Source organism: Bos grunniens, chromosome 10, assembly GCF_055505025.1.
Source record: "Bos grunniens cultivar Pamir isolate PY7600 chromosome 10, Bosgru_T2T1.0, whole genome shotgun sequence".
Taxonomy (NCBI): Eukaryota; Metazoa; Chordata; class Mammalia; order Artiodactyla; family Bovidae; genus Bos; species Bos grunniens.
The window spans coordinates 101,510,687-101,535,948 of record NC_141174.1 but is presented as its reverse complement, the minus strand read 5'-3'; the positions used below and the strand labels follow the sequence as shown (position 1 = coordinate 101,535,948).

At 43.7% G+C, this 25,262-nt stretch overlaps 1 protein-coding gene and 2 long non-coding RNA genes across 4 annotated transcripts in view; 2 read left to right on the top strand and 1 right to left on the bottom strand.

Annotated features, from left to right (window-relative positions):
- MCC (MCC regulator of Wnt signaling pathway) overlaps positions 1 to 25,262 on the top strand; it is a 424,575-nt gene that overhangs the window by 106,362 nt on the left and 292,951 nt on the right. The window contains exon 1 of one of the 2 annotated variants that reach the window (XM_086323344.1): positions 2,806 to 3,221. The exons of the other annotated variant lie outside the window; for it this stretch is intronic. Coding sequence (XP_086179470.1) covers positions 3,165 to 3,221 — 57 coding nt within the window. The 5' untranslated portion in view covers positions 2,806 to 3,164. Of the gene's footprint in view, positions 1 to 2,805; positions 3,222 to 25,262 lie in introns of those variants that run through there. 2 annotated transcript variants of the gene reach the window in all.
- On the bottom strand, positions 653 to 2,582 carry LOC147365507 (uncharacterized). The gene is made up of 2 exons (XR_015135602.1): positions 2,335 to 2,582; positions 653 to 855 (listed from the first exon to the last, which is right to left on the bottom strand). It is a non-coding gene; the product is annotated as an uncharacterized LOC147365507 (long non-coding RNA).
- Positions 2,672 to 3,059, top strand: LOC147365506 (uncharacterized). The gene is made up of 2 exons (XR_015135599.1): positions 2,672 to 2,810; positions 2,998 to 3,059. It is a non-coding gene; the product is annotated as an uncharacterized LOC147365506 (long non-coding RNA).

Below are 25,262 nucleotides of genomic sequence, written 5' to 3'. Positions count from 1 at the left end.
TTATCTTCCTATTTCTCTAACTGGCCTTCTCTACCATTTCTTCTTTTATTCTTTCCCCTTCATGAAAAAGACCTTCTTTAAGATATTGTCCTCAGGGCACTTCTCTTTCCTCTGTCCTGTCTTGCTTGACAACCTAACCTGTTTCCATGGTTTTATTTATTATTCTAATAGGAGTAACCCCAAAACCTCCATCTCCATCACAACCTTGACTATCTCTCTAGCTCCATTTCAAGCTTCCTTCTACATTTTCACTTTAATATGCCACCTCAAACTTAGGATATTCCAAATATAGTTTCCTCCTTAACATATTTCTTCCCTGGAATACTTATTTTTGTTGAAAACATTGTCGAAAACCCCAGTCAGTCATGTTCTAGATCTACAAGTCATTTTAAGCTTTCTTCTTTCTATTACAGTTTCTGTTTACTGTCTTTCCAGTACTTACTTTCTTTTTTCACTATCTTACCATTTTTCCAAGAACCTCTTACATCTGCCCACTCTGGTCCATTTCCACTGACCCGACTCAGTTCAGGCCTTTTTAGCCTCTTGCTGGATTGTTGGGATAGTCCCGCTGGCACGTCCATTTCCTACCTCCCGTTCGCCACATTTACTGATGCCAGATTGTAGTGGAGTTTCAGCTAATGTGGGGATTAAGTATTACAATCATGTTTAATAAGAAAATCCCATGTAATCAACACAGTTCTTAAAAATGTCTTATATTGTCCATAAAGTAGAATCTGCAGACATATTGCTTCTTAATAAGTTCAACACTGCCAATTTTTCTTCCACACTTGGAGCAGATTACTTTTCTTTTGGTTGCACACCAGATGAAGTCATCTGCTTGGCTTTAGGGGCCATCTAGTATGAAAAATATGTTTCTTTAAATACCAGAATCATACTCAACATTAGTCTACTTGAATTCATATTAGTTACTCATGAGTGTGATACAAATCCACCGGAATGTCTAAAAAAGCACATGTCTAATCCTATTATTTCTGTGCTCAAAAACCCATAGAGGCATTTTTCCCCCATTGCCAATCAGAAGGCCCATTACTTTAGCCTGGCTCTCAAAACTGTCCATGATCTGGCGGCTTTAACTCACTCATCTAATCCAGGTTCCATTCCAGAATGGAACACCTGCCATTCCCCACACATGCTTTGCACATTCTAGTCCCCACCCACCCTTTCTCTCTTCGTGGGCCCACATCCTGGGATACTTTCTCCTCACTCTGCATCTCTGAGGGGCTCAGCCATTCTTCACAGATCAGTAGATCTTTATTTGTCCTGCTTTTATGGCAAGCATCCATTTAGAATAGTCATTTCTGCTTATGTTTTATGAGACTGCAAACACGTTATGGGCAGGGTTAGTGCTTGAGTCTAATATATATTTTTATATTCTTTTACCACCATTTCCGTCTTCAGGGACACAGTTTTCAACAGGTTTTAATGAATAAATAAATAAAATAATGTGGCTTCCCAACCAGTCCCCATGCGGAAGAGCTTCTCCTAATGTGCTCTAGTCTGACAGTGCCCTAGAACTTGGGACCAATGCCCCCAAAAAGCTGCCAACTCTTCCTCATCCCAGTAGTGCCTTCATTAGGCAATGAATGAACTCAGGAGGAAGGCATGTGGGTAAGAAGATCTATGCAAATAGTCAAGTTCTTTGCTTCTTCCTAAAGAGCAAAATAAACATCCTATTTGGTTTGAAAAAAAAATTAGGCCTTAGAAATTAACAATACAATGTCTTTTTCATAGCTTCAGGAAATGCCAAAGTCCGTCACTGGGGATGGCGACATTTTGTTCCCATTGTGTAGAAAGTGACTGATGAGGCAGGCCTCTTAAGCCATCCTGCAGACCTACTGTTAAAGGAGCAGAACATTTTTAGGGGCATCTCAAGATGTTCAGTGGGCTTTAACCTTTACACAGAGAAAACTCCAAGCCCCCTCCCACGGCACACAGAGGGATATTTTCACCTCTGAGAAAGGCAGGGCCACAGAGGAGCTCTTGACTCCAGGAGTCCGGGTATAACAGCTTATTGAATCTTTTCGGATTTGTACAACAAACCCTAGAAATATGAATCTAGCGCCGCTCAGGTGAACTGTCAGATTTTTAAAGGAAGGTCTGGGGGTTGAAGTGGATGGGAAATGTAATATTTTTAAGGACTGTCTTGAGGGTTGGAGAGGATGGGAAATTTGAGTCTGTCTTTCATCCTTTATGTGATGGAAGTCTGTCTACCAAAGAAAGAGAGAGTCTGACAGTGAATTTACACCTTCTGTGTCGACTTTAGATTGATCAGGGAATATGACCACCCCACGCTTCTGTAAAATCTTAACGTACCATGAGAAGCACAGCGCTGCCTTGTCTTGAACTTCTTAAATTATGGAAAGTGGCTACTAGGAAGGAAGTTTCATGTGTTTTAATTTTTCTGCACAGTTGCTCGGATGGCTTTTCCCGTTTCTTCTCTCCTGCTGGACCTGGGTCCTGTAATTACCATCGCAGAGAGCTAGCTGGAAGGATGTTTGCTCTCTAGGCAAGATCTCCTGGGCTCGGTCTCCTCCCTTTTTTTCTCTTTCTGGCCCCGCCTCCTCCGCTTACCCCGTAGGCAGCAGCTAGACAGCTGTATTCAATCAGAAAACACTTACAACTCCAGACGATTCAAACGGGAAACTTCGCAGCGAAGTGCAGCGGCGCTCCGGCTCTCTCCAGCTTTCTTTCCTTCCCCGGAACCCGAGGCTCGGATCCTCCTCGGCCCGCCGCCCTTGGTTTCTTCGGGAACTCGCCGAAGCCCTGCAGGGGGCCGGATCCTGCCGGAGGTACCCTCCCGCCCGGTCATGGGGGGCGCCCAGACCTCGTAAGAGAGGCGAGGCGGCGCCGAGGGTGGCAGTGCCCCGGGTCCCCGCGCCGGCCCTGCCGCTGCGGCAGCTGCGAGCGCGCCACACCGCCCAGCCTCCTGCAGCAACGGCTCGTCTGTGAAACGCGAGCCAGCTCCGTGCCTTCTAGGAGTGCCTGCATCCTTCGTTTGGGCTTCACCACTGTCCTGGGTGAAAATGGCTGTCTAGACTAAAATGTACCAAAAGGGACCAAGCAGTGGATACCCAGCCTGCTAAGCAACTCGTCAGCTCCGAGACCTAGAAGAGGAGGAGCTCTCTCCTCTGAAAAGTGCAGTCATGAATTCTGGAGTTGCCATGAAATATGGAAACGACTCCTCGGCCGAGCTGAGTGAGGTAAGAAACAGCTGAGGTCAGGAGCTCTGGTTTCTTAGGCATTTGCTTTGCTACACCACCTCCCCCCGCTCTCCATCTCTCACTTCCCTATACGCCACCGCCTCGCGCTCCCAGTCTGGAGGCAGCGCAATTAAAGATTAATAGATTTTCTGGATCTTGTTTTAACTTGTTGTGCTACTCAGGAAATGAGCTGAACTGGCTTGATGTTTCGGTCTGAAAGGGGTGTCTTAAAAAAAGAAACAAGCTTGCACCAAAGCGTTTTACTCCAAACGCTAAAGCGTTTTACTCTCCGTGGTCTGGGTCCCCTGTCCCTTCCCACCACCCTTCCTCCAGGGGCGTGTACCACATTCCCTTTCGTAGTCGGCAAAATACACGGGGGTCCCAGCTGAGCTCAGTCTGACGGTAAGTAATTTGGTGAGGCCCGGGGGATTGTTGGAGCCCTGAGCCGGCCACTGGCTCCCACGTGTGCTGCAATTCAGGCAAGGTGGTCTTTCCTCGGAGGAGACTAATGACCCGCGCTGGGGAGGGGAGTGGAGAGGAAACACATCAAAGCGACTTAGAACTTTATTTCCTGCCCGGGACTGGACTCCTGAGTCTTTGAGGCGAGCACATTTGCAATTCCCGGCTCCCGCAGTAACAAATCCACTTGAGTGTTGGGAGACCACCTTTGAAATTAAAGCTTCATGAAACGGTATGCAAATATATGAGTGGTCAGATGCTGGAGGCCACCTTTTTTGATGACTTTAGGAATGCGTCTGGCACATGCCAACCCCCACCCCCCATCTCCCAGGCTTTGAATACCTGAAAAGTGGTGATGGGAAACCTACAGAACTGGGTGCTCAGAAGAGAGGAGGAAGTCTGTGTGATCGGCGTCTACAGCAGGAGGCTTGGTGGCTGTGGATTTTCCTCTTATCGTCCCTGAGCCGTTTTGGGGCAAAGCAGTCTGTGCTTCTTGAGTATGGCTGGAGAGAGCAAAGGGGAAGAAAGGGAACCATGTAAATAACAGCTGGAAGGCAGATAGAGGTGATGTCAGATTACCAGCTGTGAAGGGAAAATGAAAGGATGGAGCCCTCTCTAGGGGTGAGGGCTGGTGCTGGGGAAGCACAGGGATGTAGAAGGGGGAAATCTGAGGAGGTCTGAGCCGATATCCAGCAGGGAGGACAGTTGGCCCCTGCCTGGTGCTCTTAAGTGTTTTGGTGCTGAGTTGTCCCAGCTCCCATTTGAAACAGCATTGTGAAATGTTGGCCAAATGAGGTAAAGGCCTTTGTTAATCCCCTTGGTTTTCCCTGTGATGTAGGTGCTAAAAGTGAGGGCTTCACTTAAAAACGGGAGGTAGGGGAAGAGGTTCAAAGACCCAAGTGATTTTTGCCAATTTTACATGTGGGGAGAGGTTTCACATCTAAAATAGAACCCACAACCCACTCCACTAATAGCACTGTTTAAGGAGAAGCCTTTGACGTGTCTTCTAAAGTCATTTAAGATAAGAAACCAAGAGACTCACTGACTCAGAGAGCGAACTTATGGTTGCTGAGGGGAAGGGATAGAGTTTGGAATGGACATGTACACACTGCTATAATTAAAATGGGTAACCAATACGGACCTGCTGTATAGCACAGGGAACTCTGCCCAGTGTTATGTGGCAGCCTGGATGGGAGGGAGTTTGGGGAGAATGCATACATGTATATGTATTGTTGAGTCCCTTCCCTGTTCACCTGAAATTAACAATCACAGCATTGTTAATGGCTGTACCCCAATACAAAATAGAAAGTTTAAAAAAAAAATATTAAGAAATCAGAGGCATGTATCTTGCAGAGTCTTTGCCAGGCCCTTCACATGGTTTGTTTCTGTGTGGCAACTTTAAGTCTCTGTCACCCAAGAAGTATGTTATTCAGGTACCTTTGTTTAAAAACTGAATCACAGGTTTAGGATGAAGGTGACTAGAATGCTGACGAGAGAGAAAGGAGGCTTGGATTGACTTGAATAGTATTGGCACAGTCAGTGAGTGCATTAGATGAGCCGAGAATACCTGTGAAACTCGAGTGGGAGGTGTAACACTGAAAACATGATTTGCCTGGCTGTACCCACTCCTTAGGAGTTCCTTGGGAAACCCCGTGGCCACGTGAAGGCACTGAGGGTGCTTCGTGGCCCCTGCGATAGTTGGAGCAGTAGTAATAGAGCATTATAGAGCATAGTTTTGTTCCTAAGAAAGTAAACAAGTTTCCGTCCCAGCCATGTCCTTCGCCAGGTTCCCTCTCCTCTCCTTCCATGTCTGCTCGTTTGTTTCTTGGCTGGTTTCCATTTCTAGGTATAGTGAATTCCTTGCCACTCTGTCCCCCCAATCTTGAGTTTCCCTATAGATTAAGTAGTTGAAATGGGCTTTAAGAATAGCTTTATACACACACACACACACACACACACACACACACATATATTTAAATACTTTTTTTTTTTTTTTTGGCTGTGCTGCGCATCTTTCGGGATTTTAGTTCCCTGACCAGGAATCGAACCTGTGCCCCCTGCAATGGAAGCACAGAGTCCTTGACCACCAGAGATTTCCCCCATATTTTAAATCAGGGTATGTGTAAAGAGAATTTGTAAGCAAAAGAGGGTTGTGTGAGTCATACCTTGTGGACCCTAAATCTCAGTTCACTCTATCATGGGCAGTATTTGTAGCAATTGCCTTCTCTGTAGTATCCATGGAGCAGTATCCATATGGATCCATAGACTTGAATACAATTCATTTGTATTTCTCATTAAGGTCCATGATGTAAAGGAGAGTTTCCCATTTTCACTGTAATTTTTCTCTTAAACACTGGTTTTGCTTTAATGTCTTAGCAGGCAGAGTCGCCATTCTCTTTTATTAAGACCTACCTTTTGGTGACGTAGCTCTTATTGCCCAGGAGCCTCAAAGCTGTGTGGAGGTCGCCTTGGGGTCAGATTGAGCCTGATGCTCACCAGGATTTCAGGGGCAGGAAGAGTAGTAATATTGCCTTGCTTATCCTGGGTATCATGAACAAGATGCTGTCTCATTGGTGTTGACTTGAGAGCTCAGCCCTTCTACAAGTGTTCTCTAGCCACCAGAGTCTTTGCCTCTTATACGATATTGTTGACACCGACGCTGTAACATCCTAAACAAGGGGGAGTGACTGAAATTAGTTTCTTGTTGTCATTTGCTGGTCCTGTTGGTGACAGCAGCTAGCTTGGTCCCCACTGGCCTTTGCCTGCAGTGCCCCAGGAATGCTTGGGTGCAAGAGAGGCAGGAGGCGTGTGGATGTGAAGGATTCATGATCAGGAGACCCAGCTGGGTATTGGGCATGAGGACTTTAAAATGGAAAAACAGGAAGTTCATGAATGTGTTTCTTCTGTGTCTTTATTTTAAACAATAGCTGTTTAAGATTCTGTGACATACTAATAAGAGACAGTAAAATTGTCTCTACCTGTGGTCATATTGATGACCACAAATGATTTTATCAGGTCTAAACACTTTAACCAAAGTGAACTAATCCTTATCATTGACAACAACACAACGAAAGGAAAATTTGAGAAGCGTGAGTTGGCTATTCTTTTTTCTTGTCTATTGGCTTTCCATATCAAAGACTGTTTTTCTTTTCCTAACACGAAGTTAAGGAAGGACTTCAACACCAGACAAATTTAGAAGTACTTAGAAAATTAAATGTTTGACTTTCAGGTCCTCTCCTCCATGATCAAGAAGCTGAATGGACACACTTTCAGCAGTATTAGAATAAATTCTCCCAAACCTCGTCAAGGAAAGCCTGCTAAATCTTCTTCCTCATTGCCATGCGTTTTCTGTCAGCAATTAGTTCTCTTTGTATTGGTTAAAACTTGTGGGACCAGTATGTAGTTGAACCTTATTTCCCTGTCATAATCACATTTTTTGGTTCTTAGAATTATTCAGACCTTGGAAAGATGTCTTAAGGTACAGTGTTATGAGGGTAATGACTTGAATTTATCTTCACAGGATAGCAGAGAACTGGATCTGCTTGCCTGATAGACAGCTGCCTATTTATGTAGCAAACTAAAATTTTGTCTTTAAGGGTTTGTTCTTTTTTGGCAGTGATTAAAACCTCCTGTCCAAAGCAATCAGTGTATATTCTTTGCTTTTTAAACATCAAGCAATGAATAGGTAAAATTCTCCCATCACTATTTACTTTGAAACCTTAGTTGCCCTAAAAGAAATGATATGTCCCTTAACCTATCCTTCTTTCTTTATTCAAATCCTCTTTCATGAGATTATTCCACTCCAGAATGTGGGTTATAGAGGCGACTCCTCATGCTTTCACCATCACTTGTTGTGTAGCTACTGAAACCCATATTTTTATTGGTACTCTAATTAAGAAGTGGATTTATACAGGAGAAAATTGTTCTCTAGATGAGATAATCATACAAGATAATCCAAGTGGCTATCTCACAGATGTACTTACTCTACATCATCAAATTTACAAAATGCCAGGGTTGGAAGATCTGATATGCCCACACCCTTTTCTACTTCTTTCTTACTCCTCTGTCCTTTTGGAATCACACTTCATTGTAATGAGTTGTCTACTGTCTGTCTTAGACACAAACCATTAGCATCAGAATAGCAGTGTCACAGAGGCTGTGCACGTAGTAGGCGTTGAACAAATGTTTGAATGAATGCCTTGCCTCTTCTCTCTCTCTTCCCTTTTCATAAACATAAAATTTGAACAACCGATTTGAGTGCTTAGTCTGAGGACTTTTTTGTCTGTCCATGGCTGTGTAACAAACTGCCCCCCAAATTTAAAGGCTTAAAATACCTATCTTACTTGTGATTTTGCAGTTTGGGGCAGAGCTGGAGGTGGTTGGACTTGTGTCTGTGACTGCAGCTACATGATCCACCTCCAAAATGGCTTAATAGCGTGGCTGGCCAGCGTGTGTTGGCTGTGGGCTGGGAGGTCACCTCACTTCTGTCTTACCCAGGCCTGCCCATGTGCTGCTTGGGTTTCCTCTCAGCATGGCAGCTAGGTTCCCAGGAGGCAGTGAAAGCTGCCAATTCTTTTAAAATGTAGGACTGAAATTGGCAAGAGTCACATCTGTATTCTGTTGGTTAGAACAGCTGTGTGCTTAGCCCAGATTCAGAGGGGTGAAGAAAGAGATCCCACCTCTTGAAGGGGGTTTGATAAAGCATTTGCAACCATTTTTAATCTAGTATAGAAGTCACAAAACAAGAGGCATGCCTAAAACCCTGATCTCCTAATTCCCAATGGCTGGCAATAACTTTTGCTATTTTATTTTGTGTTTTTAGCCATTAATTTGCTGGTTTGTATAGATAACACTTTCTAAGCATTTTCTAGGTGTTCACTCACTTAATTAACAAAAACCCTGTGACATACATTCTATGATGTCCATGTTACAGGTAGAGAAATTAAGGCATAAGAGATGAAAACCCTTGTGAAGATTATACAGATCATGAATGGTGGTGTCAGACTTTGAGGCCAGTTGGTCTTTCTCCAGAGTCTACCATTCCTCTAGTGGTTCTTTTTGTTAGTTTCTATTATTACTCTCAGCTTTTCATCCTATTTTCCTAGAAGGGAGTATCCTATTTAATAAGCCTGTTTAACTTGATTTGTATTGTAACCTCTATGCAATACCCAGGTAAATTTTTTTGACAAGAATGAAATGTGTATGCTCATTGCCTTCAACTTCAAGTGGCTGAAGAACTCTAGACACTGATTTTCAAGAGCTGTAAAAGGAGATTTATTGATAAGGAGTGGGGCAGTCTTCAGCCAAGAAGGCCTTCCTTCTGTCCCCTCTGAAACTGAAGGAAAATGAGGCCGCGTGACCTCTACCTGGTGGCCCGTGTGCCCTGAGGCATTGGAGGATTCGTGCTGCAATATGTGAGGTGCCCGAAAGAGAGTAAGATGTCCTCTGTGGCAAAGATTAGGGTTCTCTCACCCCTGCAGGTGGGGCTCTAGACTTCTACTACAGTTGGCTAAATCACTGGGGGCCTGCGGAGCCCTGAGGTTGATTAAAAAGAAAAAGCCAGTGAGGTGGACAGCTCCGGCTGCGGCAGGGCAGCTGCTGCTGCTGGGTCCTGGGGTGGCGCGTGCTGAGAGGGCCGAGAGACAGTGACCGGAGCCCAGCGGGAGGCATGAGTCGTGAGGTGTGGCTGGCCCGGGTGGTGGTCAAGAAACACAGGAGGGGGGTCAGTCAGAGACCAGGCAGGCGATCGGAACTTGAGACGGCCCCAGACCTGAACGCAGAGCGAGAACCTTGATTCTGAGGGAGGGCTTTGTCCAGGCAGGAAGTTTGAAAATCAGTCCCAAGACTTTTCACCTTAATGACTTCTTTAGAGGACTGTGGTTAGGAGGTTTGAGGTGCCAGGACTTTGAGAGGGGCACACATCCAGAGCAGGGAGTATGATGGAGACACTCGCCAAGTAAACTCAAGGTGCTATTTTAATAGCTGCTCGAGGCGAATTTACCCGGCACACGTCATGTGGAAGGCGTCCTCCCACAGTCAGGCTGTAACTAGAAAATAAAAGCTGCATTTACAGAAAGATTAAGAAGTTGGTGATGAAAAAAGATTTGAAATTTAGGTTTTGATCCAAGGAATCAAACTTTAGGAAACCAAGATTACATTTTAAGCAATCTCTAGATTCTGGGAAAGAGGTTTATGTTAGCGAGCTTATAGAATTTGACAAGCTAAAAAAAGACACAGAAAATTGATAGTAGTCAGGATGTAGATTTTTATATCAGCAGGGGGTGGCATGGCAGAGATAAGTTATTGGCAATTATATTAATGCACCTGAATTCCTGCTGCTGCTGCTGCTGCTAAGTCGCTTCAGTCATGTCCAACTCTGTGCGACCCCATAGACGGCAGCCCACCAGGCTCCCCCATCCCTGGGATTCTCCAGGCAGTGGCCAACTTTTATTCTTGAAAGAAACAGGAAGAAAATAACCTGGTTTATACAGATAAAGAGAAGTTCAATTTATAGAGTAAATATTTACTGGGATCATAAAGCTGTCCTCTCTTTCTATCAAATGCCCCTTTTCTCTTGCTGAACAGAAGCAGCCAACATTAATACAAAAGGGAAAGAGAACACCTTTTCGAAAGTTTGCATTATCATAAGGAATGACTGAGGTTATAAAGCACTTTTTGTGTAAATCTTTCAGTATATCTTTGAAACACAGCAGAGGAAATTACACTTTGAGACAATTTAGGCAAAAAAAAAATCTCAGGCATTCAGTTCAGTTCAGTTGCTCAGTCGTGTCCGACTCTTTGCGACTCCAGGAACTGCAGCACACCAGGCCTCCCTGTCCATCACCAACTCCCGGAGTCCACCCAAACCTATGTCCATCGAGTCGGTGATGCCATCCAACCATCTTGTCCTCTGTCATCCCCTTCTCCTCCTGCCCTCAATCCTTCCCAGCATCAGGGTCTTTTCCAATGAGTCTTCGCATGAGGTGGCCAAAGTATTGGAGTTTCAGCTTCAACATCAGTCCTTCCAATGAACACCCAGGACTGATCTCCTTTAGGATGGACTGGTTGGATCTCCTTGTAGTCCAAGGGACTCTCAAGAGTCTTCTCCAACACCACAGTTCAAAAGCATCAATACTTCGGCACTCAGCTTTCTTCACAGTCCAACTCTCACATCCATACATGACCACTGGAAAAACCATAACCTTGACTAGACGGACCTTTGTTGGCAAAGTAATGTCTCTGCTTTTTAATATGCTGTCTAGGTTGGTCATAACTTTCCTTTCAAGGAGTAAGCATCTTTTAATTTCATGGCTGCAGTCACCGTCTGCAGTAATTTTGGAGCCCAGAAAAATAAAGTCAGCCACTGTTTCCACTGTTTCCCCATCTATTTGCAGATGAAGTGATGGGACCGGATGCCATGATCTTAGTTTTCTGAATGTTGAGCTTTAAGCCAACTTTTCTACTCTCCTCGTTCACTTTCAAGAGGCTCTTTAGTTCTTCTTCACTTTCTGCCCTAAGGGTGGTGCCATCTGCATATCTGAGGTTATTGATATTTCTCCTAGCACTCTTGATTCCAGCTTGTGCTTCCTTCATTCTCGGACATTAGCCTCTGGTGATTCTACTTGCCATACAAAAAGCTGTAAGTTAGAGGTTATTAACTTTGTAAAGAGCAATCAAAGTCTGTTGGGCTGGACGAGTTGCATGGTGAAGCTACTCCATGCTTTGATTGGTGGGACATTGTAAGGTAGAGTACTTGTCAGGAGATTTGTTTGGTGATTGGAACACGTGCCGGGACATATGGGACCTGAGATGGAAATGCACTCGTAAGCCAAAGGCAGTGGTGTTCTGAGAACAAAAAGCTTCACAAAGCCTCAATGTGTGCAGGCACATCAGTGAACGACTCCAGCTGGATTTGTGAGAAATATTGAAGCAATTGTCAAAGGAAGAATGCCACTGTGGAAGAAGATTGCCCAGCAATTAGAAAAGCAGTGGATCCGCTGGTTGGTTGCACGGTGAGAGTGGGGTAATGACTTGTCCCTGTTTCCTATGGGTTGTGTTGACCTGTTCATGGAATACACGGCACGCTTGCAGGGACTTCTTGCTCCTGCCCGGGTCCTTCTCAGCCTCCCAGGTTAGTAATTCTTTCCTCATCTGTGTTCAGAATATCTACTTTATCCACACCCTCCCTGGGAGACCATGCGATCTTTGAAAGCAGGCACAGAGTGAAACCCATCACAGTATTGCTGGCACCTCATCAATATGTGACTCAGGGCATCCACAGCCTTCATATTTACTTGTGGGACCAGACAGCAGTTCCTTCGTAGTGGGACAGATGTGTTGGATTGACCACTTATGTATTTTGGTTAAAGGACACATGTTCAAAACTTTAGTTTGATCATTATTACTGTAACACTCTCTATTCCTAGCTCATTTGTCCATTCAGCAAACATTGTGTGCTTTCTGTCTGCCAGGTGCTGTTTTTCGGTGTGGGGTTACAGAAACAAAACTGATGCAGTCCCTGTTTTAATGAATATTGCATTCCAGCGGCAAACAGACAACACACATGACAGATACATCCGGTGGTGATGCACAGGAGGAAGGGAGAGTGAAGGAGGGAAAGATGCTATTACGTGATCAGGGAAGCCCTATCTGTGGCAATCTGTGAACTGAGACCTGAAGGCCAGGAGGATGGAGTCATGAAAAGATGATGAGGACTGTTTCAGGCAGTGGCACAAATAAAGGTCAAGGTCAGGGGCCAGAGCGTGCATGGTGTGTGTCAGCAAGGAGATGTGCCTCGGAGTGCAGTGAGCAAGGGGAGAGTGGAAGGAGCTGAGGTCAGGAAAGATAGTTCTGGTGAGATCACCTGTCTCTTTGTAGACTGGAGAAGAATCTGGATTTCTCTGGAGTGTTTTAAAAATACGCCTGAATTGATTTTTTAAAAATACTTCGTGTGTGTGTGTGTGTGTTCTTTTGAGGGGCTAGGGGCAGGAAGATGTCCTCAGGAACAGGAGGAGCTAGCAAAGAAAAGGCCAGGAAGGTTGTGTCCCAAAAGCCAATTAAAAGAAACTGTTCTCAGAAAAGGTAGAGCAATGGGCCAGATGCTTCCCCTTTTGTTTCCTTCACTCTTTTAAAGCCTTTGCATATGCTCAGACTTCCAAATGGTGTCATTTTCTCCAAGCAGAAGTTGTTGTATGCGCTAAAATAAACTATAATTATTTTCCAACATCCTCAGAGTATGTGAGTATGCTTTTACCTTGAGAGAAATGGTTTAAAGGACTAAGTGATGTGAACACTGGCCAAGAATGATTTGAAAACTGCCTTCCCTTCCTTGATGGGTGTTCAGTGTTGATGGATGCTGATATATAGAGTGTAGGTGGGTTCTGAATTAGGAAAACTGAGCTCTCTTTTCCGTTGTCACTTGGACCAGTTTCCTTCCACTATTTAAGATCACTTGACTTTTTTGTGAACTTTCATATTAGTTTATTGACTTATAACCAATATAGCTCCAAGGAGCCTGGAATGTTGACACTTTTTTCCTTTTGAAAAGCATAGCTATTTAGCAGTCAGATCATGACCAGAAAGTTGCCAGGTAAGCCTGAAATTAGACAAAGGAGATGTTTCTGTTGGTTGGCGCCATTAAGAACTTCTTTGATTTGCATTTTGTTTTATCCAAGCTATTTGTATGATTGACTAGGACGCTGAGGCATGAAGCCTGGTTGGTTAGTGGCAGAGGGGAAGTGTAGAAACCAGATTTTTTTTTCCCCTTAACTCCCAGGGATAATTTTTCCTCTTCTGCCTCAACTTCCTCAGTTTCTATATCACAGGATTTGTTTTAAAGAATGTGTTTTATGATAATCGTCTGCAATTATTTTAAGAGGTGAAAGTCTAATTCTTCTGTATACTCATCTCCATATGACATTACTATTAAATCACACTATTAAAATAATTGGAAAATTTTATTTTTAGCTCTAAGTATGATTTTGCCATATACTGTAGTAGTCTGCACTCCATGGGTTTTTATTGGTCAAGCTCGTTGGGGTCTACCAGGTAAAAAATCCAGAAGAGCAGTATATTCTATTTAGGGGAATAGCTAGATGATCTTGCTGTCTGGCTGGTTTGCTAGTTGCTGTCTGTTGATAGCGCAGGACTTGGTCAATCATTCTAGCCTTTTTTTTTTTAATTATAGTAAAATATAAATCACATAAAATGAACAGTCTTAATCATTTTAAGGGTACCATTCTGTGGCATTAAGTACATTCATATTATTGTGCAACCTTCATAACCATCCGTCTCCAGCGCTTCTTCACCTTCTCCAACTGAAACTCTATGCCCATCAAACACTCCCCATTTCCTCCCTCTCCCTGGTAACTACCATTTTACTTTCTGCCCCTCTGAATTTGACTCGTCTTGGTACCTCGAGTTTCGTAAAATATTTATTCCTTCGTGATTGGTTTGTTTCCCTTAGCATAATGTCTCTAGGTTCATTGATATACTGTAGCACGTGTCAGAACGTCCTTTTTATGACTGAATGATAATCTACTGTTCAGTTGCTCAGTCATGTCTGACTCTTTGGGACCCCATGGACTGCAGCATGCCAGGCCCCCCTGTCCATCACCAACTCCCAGAGCTTGTTGAAATTCATGTCCATAGAGTCAGTCATGCCATCCAACCATCTCATCCTCTGTCGTCCCCATCTCCTCCTGCCTTCAACCTTTCCCAAGATCAGGGTCTTTTCCAGTGAGTGAGTTCTTCACATCAGGTGGCCAAAGGATTGGAGTTTCAGCTTCAACATCAGTCCTTCCAATGAACACCCAGGACTGATTTCCTTTAGGATTGACTGGTTGGATCTCCTTGCAGTCCAAGGGACCCTCAAGAGTCTTCTTCAGCACCACAGTTCAAAAGCATCAATTCTTCAGCGCTGAGCTTTTGTTATAGTCCAACTCTCACATCCATACACGACTACTGGAAAAACCATAGCTTTGACCAGATGGACCTTTGTTGGCAAAGTAATGTCTCTGCTTTTTAATATGATGTCTAGGTTGGTCATTAGCTTTTCTTCCAAGGAGTAAGCGTCTTTTAATTTCATGGCTGCAGTCACCATCTGCAGTGATTTTAGAGCCCAGAAAAATAAAGTCTGTTACTGTTTCCACCGTTTCCCCATCTATTTGCCATGTTATGTTTGGTTTATCCATTCATCTGTCAATGGACACTTGGGTTGCCTCTGCTGCTACTGCTGCTAAGTCGCTTCAGTCATGTCCGACTCTGTGCGACCCCATGGACTGCAGCCTACCAGGCTTCTCCGTCCATGGGATTCTCCAGGCAGGAACACTGGAGTGGGTTGCCATTTCCTTCTCCAATGCATGAAAGTGGGAAGTGAAAGTGAAGTCGCTCAGTCGTGTCCGACTCTTAGCGACCCCATGGACTGCAGCCTACCAGGCTCCTCCGTCCATGGGATTTTTCAGGCAACAGGACTGGAGTGGGATGCCATTGCCTTCTCTTCATGGCTACTGTGAAAAATTCTGTGATGCCTGTGGGTATGCAAATATCTGTTGGACTCCTTGTTTTCACTTGAAGTAGGATTGCTAGAACATGTGTGAATTCCATGTTTCACGTTGGGGGGAATGGCCATACCATTTTAGAGGCTGCTCCGCTTTACATCATTCCCACCAGCAATGCAGAGATTCCAACTTCTTCACATCCTTGCCAACACATCTTTTCTGTTTTATTTTGCTTTTTAAATAATAGCCATCATAATGGATATGAAGTGTTATTTACTTGTGGTTCCTCTTTTTATTTCCCTAATGATTACTGATGTTGAGCATCTTTTCACGTACTTATTGGCCCTATCTTTGTCAGAGAAATCTCTGTTTAAGTCTGCATCCATTTGTTTGATCGAATTACACAGGAAATTTTTTGTTGTTGCACGATAAGAGTGCTTCATGTATTTGGACATCAGTTCCCTATTCCTCTTCTCCTTTGTCCACGTCTGCTTTTTCTCTGGTTGGAGCTTTGCACAGCCTCTGGCTTCTTGATATTTCCAGATGGAGTTAGTGCGAGTGTAAAATGAGGCATGAACCGTACACTGCTTCTGCACGGAAAACAGATGGGCTCACTCAAGCCCAGGAGACTCCTTCCTCTACGATGTCCAGGAATAAGTAACTCCCTGATGCATCGTGAGGCCAGTGCTCCTTTCTCTGGCCGACACCCAGCAGCTCTCCCCCCTGCTGCTGTATACATACGACTAGGTTATCTCAAGCAGTGTTAGGCACCAGAGTTAGCGTTATGTTCATGGCACTTGAAGAGTTATGCTGCTCCACTGACGTGCGGTGATTTCACAGTATTTAAGGAAGATTTTTTAGGAGAGGGCTTTAGCAAGAGGGGCCTGTGGAGAGTAGCCAGGAAGTCTGAGACTGGTCTGTTAGATTAGATAACCGTTACTTTATTTCTTGGTGCTGTGAATCTAATCCTGGTTAAACCAAAATCTAATTTATGTTCATGCTTGATGGGGAGCATTTTTGATTAAGTGTTTGGATGAGAGTGAGCATGGACTCAGAGCACTGTGGGAAGGAGATAGTCCAGGTCTGCTCTGCTGGGGCTGATTATTAATCAGGGGTTAGTAGTGAGGAAGGGAAAGTAGGTGAGTTGGACCCCAGGACAGGAGTTTTGACTTCCAGTGTGTAGATTTAAGCTAAAGTTGGGATCCCCTTTTTTCAGGATGCTTTGATGTACTCAGAGGTCAGAAGGTAGGTTGCCGTCTGGTGTGATTAATAGAGTGACTTTTCAGACTGTTTCTCCTTTGGGGCTTCTGAGATGCTGATGAAAATGCTGTCTGGACATACATGTTTTATAATTAAGGCCAAAGAAAGTGTCTGATGTGATGGAACTGCCTTCAAGCCCTTCAATTCCCCCAGTGTTGGAGATAGGGCACCCTTCTTATTTGGCATAAAAGTCCCAGCCAGCAATGAGGACATCTTGGGATCAGGGTAATATGTTGAATGACCAAGAGAAAAGTCTCTTTTTTCGTCAACTTCTTTACTAACTTCTTCTCTGGACCAAGTCACTTGATTTATCACCTCAGTTTGTCCATCTGCAAAACTGTGTGGTGAAGCCGTGTGCTCTGAAATCACAGCTCTGCCACTTCCTAGCTAGGCGATCTGGAATCAGTTGCTTTCCTGGGCTGCACATTCTCGATTATAAAATAGTGAAAATTCACCTTGGTGAAGACCAGTGACATAACCTATGTAGTGTTTATCAAAGTGCCTGATAAATACTAGTAGTTAACTCTTGTACTATTTTTATTATTTTGCTACTACAAACAGAACATTTGTAGCTGTGGTTGTAAGTGAGCACTAAAATTTTTAGAAAAATTTTTAAAAGAAGTTCTTAAGTGGAGACAGACTTGTCGTGAAGACAATATCCAAGCAAAGAGTTTCACAGCCTGCTGATGTTTGCTGGACTTCAATGCCAACAGCTCATTATCTGGGAAAATGTTTTTCCAAATATTGGCAAAAGAAAGGTATTTCCTTTTTTGGATTTACAGAGTCAGAATGTTAATGAGCTAGCAAGTGGCAGTACTAATCAGTTAAAAACATTTGTTTTTTGGCTGTGCCACACAGCCTGTGGGATCTTGATTCCCCGACCTGGGATCAAACCCAGGCCCACTGCATTGGAAGCATAGAGTCTTAACCACTGAACTGCCAGGGACGTCCCTAGTAATTACTTTTAAAAGGTTAGTGTGTTTATCACTTTTATTTCATTTGTTCTAGTTTTGTCCCAGCTAGTGCCATCAAGTATTCTTTGTGCCCAGGACTGACCTTAAAATGACCATCCTAGTTGGTGATAGAACACGGGAGAGGGAAGGCCAGCCAGTCACTGCCCACGCCCAGGATAAGGATGCAGTACAGAGAAACAGTGTGCAGGTATAACTATTGCATAACGACTTCTTTCATGGAGACCTGATTTTATCAGCGATGCACATTTTGTGGAGTCCCTTTTAAGTTGTGATCTGTTTACTGTAAGAAGGTTGTGCCATGTGGGTGAGAGCTTTGCCTCGAAGCACTAACAGATGGGGGAGGCTCCCTTGCCAGAGGAGGGGCCCTTGGTAAGCGGGTTTGAGAGGACTTGAGGTGTGCCCCCAGCAGCGAAGTCTATCTCTATTGCTGTGTACAGCTAGCTTTTTCAATTTGGAAGAATTTTCTAAAAGCTTCTTGATTGAGGTTTTGTCTCATGGTCAGAGACAAATGGTGGCATATTTTCTCGGGTTCTGAAGTTGTGAAACAGTTTGACCATTGGCTGAAGAGGGATATGCTTGAGGGCAACGGGAAGGGACCTAGCACGAGTCAGCGACCTTAACCCCGGGCTATCACATCTCACTTTCTGGTTGTGAAGTTTTGGATTCCTTGAACTTGCATCTCAGGCTCATCTCCGAGAATGTTCTTCCAAGGGATATTATTCATCCCCATGACTTGAGCTACCACCTGGAAGCTGTGGCCTCACAAGTCTGTAACATTCCACCCAGATCAATTTGAATACCTGACAGGTAGAAGGAGAAGTGCAGGTCTTGCGTAACACAAGAACTTCCTGTTGTCAGTGTCCCTCCTCCTCCTCCCCACCACCCTCTCTCACACAATCATGCCAGCCTCTAGAAGGCCTTTGTCAGCTCCCAGTCAGTGGGCTGTCAGGTACCGAGTGCCATCCGGCAACACTACTAAACTCTTAGGGCTCTGTCATCTGATCTTGTCACCCGTTTCTCTCTCTCAGGCACTTACCTGATGCAGGAGTGGCCAGTGACCGAAGAAATGCATTATTCTCAGCCCATTATTGCATTGTGGTTGGCAGGACACATGATCATTACAAATGATGAAAAGAGTAAAAAGAAAAGACTAGAGAAAGAAAAAGTACACAAAGGCAACTACTTTTGTACCAATTACCTCATCATCCACCCCCAGGTCCCCACTCGCTGAAGCTGGATCTGTGTTAGACCTCCCTCCACCTCCTTCTGAAAGCAAACACTGGGCCTTTAGGGACCCACCCAGTATTAGCAGGGTTGGAGAGCTTTGTTTGCAGCTGAGGCTCATGGGGGTATCTAGGCTGGCTCTGAGTGTTCTCTCTTAGGAAGAGATGAGATCAGAGTGGAAGTGTTTGGAATCAGGTCCTAGTCCTGAGATGGGTGGGAGTAGCTCCAGGAGCTAGAATTAGATCATGCTATTGTATTAGAAATGGTCAATATGAAGGATGGCAATCCAGATATTTTGTTGGAATACTTCAAGTGAAGCAATATGGTACAAAATTACTTCTGTTTCGTCTTGCAAATGTTCCCTCCGTTTATGCGTATCATCTTCTGCAGAATTTCCTTCAGTGGAAATGGAAAATTTATGTGAAGGGCAGAGGTGAAGCTTGGCCTCCAGATTCATTGGGGGTTATAATGGGCTTTCCTGGTGATGCAGACGTTAAAGAATCTGCCTGCAATGCAGGAAACCCGGGTTCCATCCCTGGGTCAGGAAGATCCCCTGGAGAAGGGAATGGCAACCCACTCCAGTATTCTTCGCTGGAGAATCCCATAGACAGAGGAGCCTGGCAGGCTACAGTCCATGGGGTCGCCAAGAGTTGGACACAACTAAGCGACTAACACTTCACTTCACTTCAAAACTGTTGCCTTCAGTACAATAAAACTCAACACCGTAATTGTTTTGATATTCAAAAACATCCTGCTAGAGATGTGACTTTTGTTGTTGTTGTTGTTCATTGATGCTCTGATTAATGTAAAATTGTTAGAAATCATGAGAATGATTAACTTAAGGCATTAAACTTAATGCCTTTAGCCTTAGCAAAATTCCCTTCCAAAATAGAAATGAATATGTGGTATTTAAGGGTGAGTGCATGGAGAATAATTCTATATGTAATTGTGCCCTACATGCAGAAAGACATCCTTGGAAAAGTAGGAAAGTCCCTGCAGTTAATCTTCAGCATTCATTTGCAAGTGACAGGAATATGTTAATTGCTTTTCTTAGGTGAATGATTCTTAGTCTGGTGGGAATGATAAAGATTTCAATTCATTCCACTAATTTAGGTTTTTAAAAATTACCAGTGTTCATCAGTTGTGGTATAGAGCTAATAAGGGATTCCAATGAGGTCTGGGTTACTGGGTAGATTTCATTCAAAGTGTGACTGCAGTAATCCTCAGTGGCAGAATTACATTTTCATCAAATCGGCCTGTGGTGCTTTGGGTGACTGAGTGCCCTGAACCACTGGTGCTTTTGTGGGCTGGATGGGAAGACTGGAGCATATTATGCTATGAAATGGGGAGGCTGATGCAGTGTCTTGTAAATACTGCTGAGCACAGCAGTTGGAATTGAGAAGTTAGTATGATCAGTTATGTGGAGAGCTCTGAAGTTTATGACTTATGTAAGAAATTAACCTTTTCATTGTTCTGACTGCCAAAGAGCCAGGGTAAAGGCTGATGGGATTTTCTCTTTACATCTCTGCCTTTTTTCCCCAGGTAGATTGAGGAAAATTTTTAAATTGCTTAAAAAAAAAATACCCTAACATAATAATTAGTAGGAAGAGGCTCACTTAAGAAAAAACATAACACTATAAATTTCTGGACAGCGTAAACCAGATTATATAGTAGTAAAAATGAAGGCAGTTACATAGAGTATTCAGAAATAGTGCTCAGAAGTGCTAAGCACTTTGCATGCATTTTATTTACTTTTTACTATCATTTTGGCCATGTCACAGAGCATGTGGGCTCTTAGTTCCCTGACCAGGGATTGAACCCATGTCCCCTGCAGTGGAAGCATGGAATGTTAACCACTGGACTGCCAGGGAAGTCCCTGGGTACATTTTTAAAATGTCATTTCCCTGCTTATGATCCTGCATTTTAGGGTACCCAGCTCCTTAGCCCCTGTTGGCCTCTCCAGCTGTATTTGGCTACTTGTCACCGTCACATTCTGACCTCTAGCCAACTCAACTACTTGAAGTGCCTTCAAGGTGCCTGGTTGTCTCTTGACCCCAGAACTTCGCATTCGTTTGTTTTCTTCCAGTACACTATCCATGGCCTCCACCTTTGCTTATGTACCTCGTGCTCTTCTCATAGGGCTTAGTTTGTGTTAGTTCCCTTGAAAGTCTTCCCTGACATCTCCACTCTGGTCTAGATTCCATCCTCTGTGACGCCCCCATAGCACTGGGCGTTTCTGCATTATAGCACTTAATACACTGTGAGGGCTACAGACTTAGCGTTTCTACCAGAGTGCCTGCTGTCCAGCGTTGATCACTAGCACTTGTTTAGCATCCGGCCCTCGACATTCCCTTCTGAGCGCGTGACCTTATTTAAACTGCAGTTCCTGTGACAAAGGTCCTATCTTTAGGGAGGTTTGGAAGCTCAGAAGGATTAAGAGTCTTGCCGAAGGTTATCCATCTAGTAGGTGGCAAGGCCAAGTTTAAACCTGGGTCTTGATTCCACAAGTTCCTGCTGTTTGCACAGTGCCTAGTCATGGTCTCTAGAACTGCCATCTTTAAGACTTGGGTTGCTTATTGCTGGGAAGGAGCAGCACTGGGGGCGATGTCCAGGCTTCTGAGAGGATTATGCTTCCTGGTGGCTCAGTCGGTAAACAATCTGTGGAGAGACCTCTCCCACAATGTGAGAGACCTGGGTTCAGTCCCTGGATCAGGAAGATTCCCTGGAGAAGGAAATGGCAGCCCACTCCAGTATTCTTGCCTGAAGAATTCCATGGACAGAGGAGCCTGATTGCTACAGTCCATGGGGTCACAAAGAGTCAGACACGACTGAGTGACTAATACTATGCTAACAGGAGAGATTGGAGATTTCATGTAAAATCCAATTTGTGATGAGTCTGGACTTAGGCATGCTGAATTTGAGTTGCCTGTTGGTCATCTAAGTGGAAATGTGCTGCTAGCAGGCTATGGGCTAATAAGGCTCAGAAAGAGGTCATTTTGGGAATCTTTGGTCTTCATGGCTGTTTACTTACAATGCAGATGAGTTGACACTGATGCTGCAATCATGGTCCATTCCAGCCTTCACAACAGATGCCTCCGCTTATGTCCCACATAAATGAGGAGTCGCATGAAGCAACCAAATGGTACTATGCCTACTCCAGTGTGAATCAAAGTACCACAGTCTTTGCCTGCTAGCATTTTCTGTGTATATAATATATACACATGTTTATGGTTCAAAATCTGCCATCATAACTGAAACTGGTTGTGCTTTTAAAGTCACAGTTTTTAACAAAAAATATTTAAGAAAAATCTGATTAGTTCATGATATGACGTGAGCATATCTACCTTTGATTCCTCCTTAAGAATGGGCAGGGTAAGGGCTATGTGGGTATGATCACAAACATAGTACATGAACATACAAAATTTGGAAAAGAAGTAAAAAAGAAAAAAAATCTTGTAATTATATTATCAGGTAATGTTTTGGTATGTTCTCTTGGTTAGTAATTTTTTTTAAGGGATTATGCTTGAGTTTCACAGTATTATATCTTTCTTTCCTCAAATTTCTCTTGATATATTTCTTAAAAAAAAAAAAAACACTTGAATTTTATTAACTCTAGTAGTCCATATTGTATGCCATAATAGCTATTGAAGAAATATTTAGGTTTTCAATTCTCTGCTCATATAAATAATGCACCTATATAACTATGTTTTCTTACATATTTAAGGCAGATAGGGACAGGAAAGAGAGAAAGAAAGAAATGTGAGTGAATGAAGGAAATGAGCAGTGTTTTATGCAGAGTTGGTGTTAAATAAGAAAAAACAAGAGTATCTTGAGATCCTATGGTGATCTTTGTAAAATAATGTAAAGACTGAAAAGGCCAATTAAAAAACAAATACACTGGCTAAAATAAATTGGGACCATCTGTTGTTCTACCTTGGCCTGTTCACATAGTCTTCTGCCCGCTGCTTATTTAAGAATGCCTTTAAAGTGGTGAAGGAGGGCTGCTGGGCGTCAGATGGCATGAGGGCAGGAGTGCAGAGAGACAGCGTGGCTGCTGTGTAGCTCCCTGCCGGGTACCCTTTGGGGCCAGCCTAACTGTCCACTGTGGCCTTGACCTTCTGATCCATCAAGGTGTGGGGGATGGGAAAGGACGAGTTATCCGGCCTTTTTTTTAACCACCAATGAAATAAATTTTAAAATGGTTTATTCAAACAGGATATTTCACCTGAACATCTAATAATGTTCCTTTCTTGGATGTATGTTGATATTATATTTTTCCGCATGATCTCATATTAATCTATTGTCACAAAGTCTTCCATGAACCAGTCTAATTGTAGGAAGCTCAGTCAGTCCCTGAGGCCCAGTGGAGTCCTTTTTAATCATAGGAGCTGCTGAATTTTATTTTCTGACTGAGTGTGACCATTACGAATTGCTAGGGTTTTCTCTGTGTTGGTGGTGACTTCCTATAAATAACAACAAAATGATTACTTGGAAATCCTTAAATAGAGCTATGTTGCAAGTCTACAGTTAAAGCCTTTATTTATAAATTTTTGTTTAAAGTGGATGTGACCAAAATGCTAATCTAGAGCAACATTTAACCTACTGGCTTGGTGAACCCTGCTATGTAATCAATTTCACTCTTGTAATTGGAGTAACTATTTTGGCAGAATGGAGGAGGGTTCACTTGTAGCTTTGGGGTATCTTTGGTTTTTTTGTTTGTTCCAGTTTTTCTTTTAAGGAGTTCCTGTCCCAGTGGCCCACCCTGGAGGCTTTGGTTGCTGGGATGGCCTTAGGTGTTGCTGTTTTCAGATAGTGAAGGGTGGATCCCAAGCTGTGCGAGTGAAACCCCCTGACCCCCTTCTCTGGAAGGCTGAAAGCCAAGCTGGGAATCCAGGCGGGGGCAGGGAGGTGTCGGAGCCCAGTTTCTTGCCCATAGATGTCATTGATTGCAGACATATTTTCTGAATCTAAGATATAACGTTCATTCAGAAATGAGTGTTTATGAAAATAGACTTGATGGTGGGAACTTGTATGACTAAAACCTTCACACACAGTGATTTCAATAGTCCATTATTCGGCCTGTCAAAGGATTGTAGTGGAAACTTGACTAATGATTGGAAATAGCTGTCAGTGTGCTCATCTGACCTTAGTTTTATTAGCCTTCAAAAGTGTCTTTAGTCCAAATTAAATGATCCCATAACCAACAAGGACTTACTGAACAGCACAGGGAACTCTGTTCAGTGTTATGTGGCAACCAGATGAGAGTGGGGTATGTGGGAGAATGGATACATGTGTATGTATGGCTTAGTCCCTTTGCTGTCCACCTGAGACTATCACAACATTGTTATCACCTATTTCTCAACACAAAATTAAAAAAAAAAAAATTTAAAGGATCCCAGCTTAACACAGATGCTTCTCTTCTGGTTTCTCCCTTTCCTCGGAGGAAGTTGGTTTGCTAAGAATTACACCATTCTTAGCAAAGTGGAAGAAGGAGCTGACCAGTTTCTAATGCTGGGAATCTGCTTTATGCTCCACTGTAATCACTGCTACCTGTTGGGACAGGCATGGAGGCAGTGGTAGGAAGTGGGTGTCGTCTAGTAGTGTGATTGAACCAAGTCCCGAAGATGTACTGCTCTTCAGTGACCTTCTGGAAGCCGCCCACACTGCTTCATACGGCCGTGGATGTACCATATTCAGCAGTTCGTGTGTGCCGGGCACGCTGGCGTTTCTCTGCACAGACGCAAACCCTGTTTCTCTCCTCTGTATGTCACTGGTACAGATGAACCCGGAGGGCAGCCCATTACAAGTGGAATTTAGGAACATAACGTGATAGGCCAAACTGGGAGTCTGAAGAAAAGAAACAGGGAACAGAGCGTATTTCATGGAGGAAGGATTCATTAGCTTGTCCACCCTACATATGACTGTTTCTTTCATCATCCAGTTGATTATTATGGAGGAGGAGATTCCTGATCTTTATTGCCATGGCCCATTTGCACAGTGTTATTTGCAGTTCTTTACTTAATCCAGTTTAATTGTGAAAATGCCCTTATTTGGTCCAGCTGACTCTGCTTGGCACCACCTCATGCCTACTCTCTATCCCTCTTTTCTAAAAATCCTGTTGCGTTTAGTTTCTACAAGCACATAATAAGTGCTTTAAAACGTAGCTTCATCCTGTTTTTCAAGCTTAACTTTCTCCTCCCCTACGAGCTTCTAAGTCCTGGGAGTGGCTGGCACTGCGTGTGCTCTTCTGCTGGCCCCCTGTAATACCTACTTCAAGATGAGAAAATCAAAGAAGAGCCAGTTGACAAAGACCCTGCGTGTTGAAGGCATGACTCAGAATAGAGCACGGAATCCCTGGCTCTCAGCTTTGTGTAAACTTCCCAAGATCTCCTTGTTCATCTACAGAGCTTTCCCTGCAGGCAGCTTTTAGAAAACCCCGAGTCGGAAATCTCTGATCCCCTTGTATCATGTGCTGTAGCTGATAATGGAACTTTGCCGGGAGAGGAAAGGGACGTACATTTTGGCACTCCTGCTGTTTGCTAGGAACTAGACATTGATTTGGTAATTGGTAATTAATCAATATCCTGATTTTGGAAGGAATTGTATATTTCTCTTTCTACTCCAAA